At 45.0% G+C, this 7,085-nt stretch overlaps 1 protein-coding gene across 1 annotated transcript; it reads left to right on the forward strand.

Annotated features, from left to right (window-relative positions):
• Positions 1 to 1,480: 1,480 nt before the first annotated feature.
• On the forward strand, positions 1,481 to 4,086 carry COX17 (cytochrome c oxidase copper chaperone COX17). The gene is made up of 3 exons (XM_013102842.4): positions 1,481 to 1,793; positions 3,293 to 3,403; positions 3,872 to 4,086. Exons 1-2 carry the CDS (start codon positions 1,675 to 1,677, stop codon positions 3,375 to 3,377), a joined length of 204 nt encoding a protein of 67 aa, XP_012958296.2. The 5' UTR covers positions 1,481 to 1,674; the 3' UTR covers positions 3,378 to 3,403; positions 3,872 to 4,086.
• The last annotated feature ends 2,999 nt before the right edge of the window (positions 4,087 to 7,085 follow it).

Raw genomic sequence — 7,085 nt, forward strand, 5'->3', positions numbered from 1 at the left:
TGTATTTTTGAGGTTCCTTGAAAAGTCTGCCCACTTGAATCTCTTTAACAGACAACTACTTCTTTTTTTAGACAACCATTTTTTCAGTTGTCTGAGGCTGAAGGTAAAAGAAGCTGTACATACATAGACTGCAGTGCTACTGGGAGGCTTACACGTTATGTGTTGTGACTACACGTTCTTTAATTCTGATAAAAGTCCATACAGGGAAAATAATTTGTATCCCCATGGAAACTGAGCAATCTCTCCCAATTCACCAATTACTCCTCTAAACTCAGAGCTGTAAACGTTCAGTGCTATCTGTATTCCTTTTACTCCCACGTGTGGCACCAGGCTGCCAAATGATATGGTAGATTGAGGAACCTCTTTTTTTTTTTTCATTACCTCTTTCAGAGCCTCAGAGATTTTCACTGAACTTCCTTGGAATTCCCTCCTGGGTACTGGATCTGACAATTTTCCAGCAGTCTCAGCTGTGTAGACTGCCCTCAACCATTCCTTTTTGACTTGCTGATGACTTTCTTCATCGTGACACATACTCCTTAGTACAATTTACCTACTACTGTCAGCAGGCAGAGGACAAATGGATAACAAAAAGCACCATTAACCATCCATGCTTACATTTTCACCCCCACTACCTTTGATATTCTGTACCTCCATCTAGAGTATGAAATGTGTTTTTTGGGGGGGAAGATGTTGTTGAATAAAAGACACAGTTCACTTGCAGACTTCGAAAAAACCTTTTTGAAGTTTTTACCACACACTTTCCTTCAGAGTTTGTGTTGCTACCACCAACTCCAGGCCTTTGGATAGCGGCCAGTAGATAAAGCTCTAGAAAGAAAAGAGAAAACTAGTTAACTTGAAAGGGAAACATGCTTAATATGGTAAATGAACACACACAAAGCGATAGCAAGACACTGCTTTAGACAGTTGATGCAACATTTCAATAGGAGTTTCACTCTGAGCTCCACCTTGCATCATGTTTGCATATATTTGGGAAAATTATATCGTAGTCACCATATATGATCTGTGCATCTTCCAGGTCATCATGCCCAAGTGCATGGCCTCACAGGGTACGTGTGCTGAACCTGGTGGCTGGGTGGGAATGGGTCAGCCTGAACAGCGTTATTTGCCAAAAAGGGATAGTTGGGGACAGGCCACTGAGCTGAGATTGATGGTTAATTAAACAGGTGGCTGATTAGGTGAGTGTCACAGGCCACCATTTCGGAGGTAGGATGGCAGTGCATAGGCAGCCCCCTCAGGAAGGAGCCTGTGTTTCCAGGAGATGCATTGACAGGGTGCCACAGAGGTGCCTTGATGGTGAAAATAGGAAGCCTCAGCTATGCATGTGATGAAAATCAGGAGCTTTGGAAAGAGCTGAATTGCTTTGTTGAAGCAGAGAGCATTTAGCGCCTCACACCAGCGCCCAGCGGCGGGGCGGCGCCATGGCGCCCGCACACTACAACTCCCGGCGAGCCGCGGGCTGCCCGCCCAGCCGCGCCGCTTCACCCGGAACCCAAGCACCCCTCTGTCCTCTCCGTTTGCTTCCCGGGCGGGCAGGGACCGCTACCGGCACCGGGAGGCTCGTCCCGGCTCGCTTGGGCTCTCTTCGGCTCGGTTTCTGCCGCCCCCTTCCCCTCCACTCCCCCCCCTTCCTCAGCCGTCCCGCGCGGTGCCGCCATGTCGTCGGTCGCGGCCGCCAGCTGCGAGCCCAAGGGCGGCGGGGAGGCGAAGGGGCAGAAGCAGCCGCTGAAGCCCTGCTGTGCCTGCCCCGACACCAAGAAGGCGAGGGATGCTTGGTGAGTGCCCTCCCCGGGCCGTGGGGCTTCCCCTCGGGCAGCCCGGGGTGTGCAGGCGGGGTGGGCGCCTCACGGCATGGCTGCGAGGAAGGAGGTGCAGGGCTGGTGGCTTGCCCTAAAGGCAGGTTCCCCGAGGAGGTGTTAAAGCTCCTAAAGCTCCTTCACAGCTGTTAGTTGGCTGAAAAGGAGTGCCAGAGCCTGGTAATGCTTATATTACCTTCTTCTGAACGCTGCTTTTCTAATAAAGCAATGCTTTCTGTTTGCTTGCAGTCCTCACAGAGCTGCAAACATCGACAGTGACACCTTTCAGTGCATTTATATCCACAGGCTTCGTCACTATCACTACATATTACCATGAAATGTACCCCAAAACACCGGTCCTTTGTCTGAGACAGTAAATTAGTTGTGAGGCTAAACCGTTTTTATTCAATTTTTTTTAACCTGAAAGGTTGTAGAAGCGTCTTTCAGCAGATGGAATAAGGCCAACAGGGTGTTTCTGCCAAAGTTAGGCACGTGAGTCTAGTTACGTGATAAATTAAAGGTGTGTCCATGGCCATCTGAGAAAAAGGGTGGTAGGGTATAAGTCATGCAGCAAATGGAGTTACCCTGGGCGACTGTGGTGCAATTTCACCTGTAACAAAGCTTAAATACTGGGAGGAGAAGAAGTTTTAGTTACATTTTAGTAACTAAAATGTAATTTAGACCTTTTAGTTACTCACAACTGACTAATTTCTCTCTCTGTCAGTAATTGTCAGTAAAAAATAGCATCCTGTGTCTGGCAGACGGGGGTTGACCAGATCTGTGACCTGCACTCTGCAGGGTGGTGGAGCCCCCACCCCTGAGGCCAGGAGTGCTCTGCGAGTCACCAGAAAGCAAGTCTGAGGTGTTTTTGTGGTGTATGCTCTATGCCAGTGATGATAGGCTTTTACCGCTATTCGATAAGGTATTAGACACTTGGAGGGATGAGTAATACTGAAAGTTACTGTTTGTGGTAATGCCTTTTTTTTTTTTTTTTTAAGAGTAACTAGACTGTGTGTGTGTGTCAGAATCCCTAAATACTACCTAAAGCTGGTTTAAACTGTCATTTACTGGTCAAGCTAGTCTCCATCTGTTGTGTATTATAGAAAGCTTATTTCTTCTCTACTGAATAATTTGAAACTTTCTTTCTTGTCAAGATGAGCACGCTCGATAAAGTGAGGTGACAGCCTCGTGTTATATAACAAAATTCCAGTCTCGACTTGCCCAGTGTAGCGTTGGTCTGTTTAGGAAATTGTTATGCAGCTCATCAGAGTTTAAGCGCACCACTCCACGCTTGGGCAGCTTTTTGGAATAGCATTGAATTTTCCAAAACAGTGCTACCCTGGACAGGATAGTCAAAAAGATCTCTGGAACCTCATAGGGTTTCTTGATTGTTCCCAACAGCTCGTCAGCTCTGTGGATTTGGTTAATAGTAAGATAATGTTTTCTTGTTGAACATTGGAAATCTTTTTGTTTTGCAGCATCATTGAGAAGGGGGAAGAAAATTGCGGGCACCTAATTGAAGCCCACAAAGAGTGTATGAGAGCTTTGGGCTTCAAGATATGAGTGAGATGAGCAGGACTGCGAGTGTGGTAAGTATAGCCTTCAGGAACATTCTCTACCTGTGAAGTGCTCTGGCATCTCTGTTGGTGCCACTGGAAAGTACAGAGTACTGTCTGAGATGACAAAGGGCAAATCTACCCTAAGAGAGGGAATACAAAGTAAACCTCGTTGACTACTGCTGTCCTTGTGAGGCTGGTGGGTTCTGCCTCTCTGCCTCTGTTCTCTTTCAGCAGATCTGAACTTCAATTCAGATTTCTAATGGTAGGATATTGTCTCCCTGTCCCCTCAAATGCAAAAGTCAAACAATGGAGGGAGGAAAATCTTTTCCTGTTTTAACCTCGTTAGAAAGGTACATCGTTAACTGTGATATATTCCTGGAGTTCAGAAGGAAGTTCTGGAAACCAGTTTAAGAGCAGATGGGGGCTGTTTGTATACAACACTCATTAGTGACTAGAGACTTAATTATCCTGTGTTTTACGCATTTCTTTCTCTTTCAGATGATGATGGCTGTTGTGTGACTGGTGGATTGGAAGGCTGAAAAATAAACTATTTCTGCAAGTTACTTCAAGGGACAAATATGAACAAAGTATTTATAAGAGTCTTTAATGTAGACTAGTTATGGTGTATACATCTGCAGCTTTTCCACTATTAACTCTTTATTGCCGTTATAGAAAAAGTATATTTTTCCCCTCTAATTAAAAGTCTAAAATGACCAGTGTTCCTGACTTTGGTTTCTTTTTGAATAAAAAGTGACGATGGTCATCCAAAACCAGTGTGCTGTCGTAATGGGGAGAATGAGAAAAGCTTTAATTGAAATGAGAACGCGAATTTCTTCTGTTTTGGGGATGAACAGGTGGGTCTTCAGTGGGTTTTCCCTCTGATGCAAATTGAGAAATCATGCTAACAACACTGTTACGTTACTGCTTTCAGCAAAGTCATGCTGAAGCTTGTAGTGCTGCTTGTAGTCTGCTTGTGACTAGCTATAACTATATTTGTACAAAGGCAACCAGTCTCAGGAAAGCAACTTTCCTCAGAGTCAAAACTGAATTTGCTTTCTCTTACTCAGAAGTTAAAGCTGTGTTACCAGAGTTGTTTTACCATAGGATTCAAGTGTAATTCTTTATAACGAAGAATTAAGAACTTCTTATATCCACCTCAAATTCTTGAGCTAACAGTTCTCTAAGAGGAAAGGAAGCAAAGGACTGCAGATACACAAACTGATAACTTGCCTGAATTAAGAGGGGCTGTTTGTGCCTAGTTTTTGTTGGGTTGGTCTTGTGCTAGAGGGTGCATGTGGGTTTTTGTTTTCTGGCTCTTTCCTCACCTGGGTGACACAGCACTGGGAAGGTGGTTGTGGCCTCGTGATTCCTTCTTATAATCTGGAGGAAAAAAGGATAGTTGAATTTTGTCACACATGGGTTCCTTTTTCTGTTTCATATTATATCTCTGTACAGTCCTATATTGGTTCTTCCTTTGTCCCATGGCTTTAAGGTAGCATCATTGTGTGTTTTTTTTTTCTGCAGAACTTTCTTTTCAGAAACTGAAGATACAAAATCTGTGCTTTGTCTTGCTTGTCCACTGTGCTTTGATTCTTCTGCAGGTATGGGTGCAGTAGTGATTTTTTTCTCTGCCTGCTGGGGGTCCCATAATCTGGGCTAGCACTGATGAGACTGTGAATGTTAATATGTGACACTTAACATTTCTGTGAAATTTTAACTGAAAGGAGCTCACGCTCTGCTTTCTAGGATGTTTCACAAAGGTCCTGAAGTCTGAGGAAATGTACTTAAAAATGCTTGCAGGGGACAAGCTGGGCTGTTAAACTTAGCTTTGCGTTGCTTGTCTACTTTCTTCAGATAGAAGTTGTGCCTGTGTTGGCTCTCAGCCTAAAGAAAGGACACAGGTGTAGCTCTGGCAAAAAGTGTTTAAGTCTCGCGTGGCACTGTATCTCGCTTGGGAGCAGGGCCCTAGTGCTCCTCCTGGCATTCATTGTTCCAAGGTGGATCAGCACCAATTCTGTATTTGCACATCTTGTCTGGAAGTGATGGCACAGAGTAAAAGATCCAGGCAGGGGAGAGTGGAGTGCTATTTAAATATGATCCAGGAAAGGTTAAAAAAAAATAAAATAAAATGGGTTCCATAAACAAGTTCTAGGCACACCTAGATCTGCATGAAGGTAAATGCATGGCAGATGTTTTTGATTTTTTTTATTATTATTATTTTTTGTTTTGGAAGGAAGATGATGAGTAGGATGCTGCAATACCAGTGTGTAACCAATACTGGAAAGCTACTGGAATCCTACGGGGTGGATTCAAGGCCTGAACGGGGGACTGATGCCAGACCCTGTTCTGCACAGGGTGTTCAGTCGCTACAAGGACTCAAAATGCAGCAGTAGCAGGAAATGTGACTAAACTGTGGAGTAGTGTTTCAACTAAATACAGTACACATCTTTTTCCACTTGTGATTTACCATGAGCTTGTCTGGAGCAGTGCTGTAAATCCAATGTGACTTGAAACACCAGGTGGATATTCTGGAGCTACAGGTTTTATTACTGTGTAGATTAGTTTGGCAATCTGCTGTCAGTAATGCATCACGTAATAAATCAAAAAGGACACGTTTAATTATGTCCTCTCTGACTTGAAGCCATCAAGGTCCTCAATGCAGGTGATTGAACTTGCTTTTGGTTTATTGGATCAGCAGTGAACCTGTAGGCATCCTGAGCAAAATAACCACGCAGCTGCTGTACTGATAATCTCTCAATACGGGGCTGCTCTCAAGGATAGAGGATAATGCCAAGTACAGCTGCCAAAAATAGTGCAGGCTGCACCTGAGTTGCATCACCATGTGTGACTGAGCGTGAAGCGCTACTGGCTGAGTTCATTACATGCGGGTAAGCAGCAGAATAACTCCTTACACACTGCCAGTTTCAAAGCTGAAAAGGTTGATGTCTGTTTTGTCTTCTTCACAGGCTCATTTTGTCGTAATGCCTACCTGCCTTCTTCGAGCACGGAGTTTTAGCGCTGCTCAAGTCTTCCATGTGTCTTTGCTCTCTTGATTCCAGGTGGCTTTGGGCTTTTATTTTGTGTTGAGCTTTTCTCCCGGAGTCAGTATCGACTTCAGTACGCTCAACTCAGATGAACCCCAGCATCCCTAGATGGGAAGGCATGTGTGCTAATTCCAGGCAAGGCATGAAAACAAAATGTTTCAGAAAACCACGGCGGTGCTTTGAACTCTCGCTGGATGGAAAGCTGGACAGGCTGCAAAGATGGTCTGTGTGGCCCCCGTGCTCCCAAGGGAGAAAGTAAGACCAGAGACTTGGTGGTTTAACCATTTTGCACACCTTTCTATCAAAAAAGTGGGCCTGAAAAGCCCTCATCTCGACAGGGTGCTCAGAGATCTACCTTTTAAAAAGCTGTACTGTTCTCACTCCATCACTGCGTTCAGGCCCAGCAGGAAAATTTTATCGTTTATAATGAGAGATTTGTGCTGTTATTGGTGTGGGATTGAAGCTGTCTGCCTGGGGCTCTCTGCTCTGCACCCTCAGCAGTACAGGCTTTAAATGGTGCGAATTGTAGCGCTGGTATCAAGAGGCAGAGGAGGGCACGTGCTTGACCCTGACTGGAAGTGCCAATGCTGTAAAGAAAGCCCCACTCCGGGATGTACTGAAGGCTGCACTGACATTGCTGCTCTCCTCTAGGTGAGGCATGTTTTGGA

Source organism: Anas platyrhynchos, chromosome 1 (assembly GCF_047663525.1).
Source record: "Anas platyrhynchos isolate ZD024472 breed Pekin duck chromosome 1, IASCAAS_PekinDuck_T2T, whole genome shotgun sequence".
NCBI classification, from domain to species: domain Eukaryota; kingdom Metazoa; phylum Chordata; class Aves; order Anseriformes; family Anatidae; genus Anas; species Anas platyrhynchos.

What these genes read in the sequence shown, in the direction of transcription:
- COX17 (XM_013102842.4), top strand. Translation starts at nt 1,675, where the DNA reads ATGTCGTCGGTCGCGGCCGCCAGCTGCGAGCCCAAGGGCGGCGGGGAG. An exon ending in AAGAAGGCGAGGGATGCTTG is followed by an intron (nt 1,794 to 3,292) that starts GTGAGTGCCCTC and finishes TTTGTTTTGCAG; the next exon opens with CATCATTGAGAAGGGGGAAG.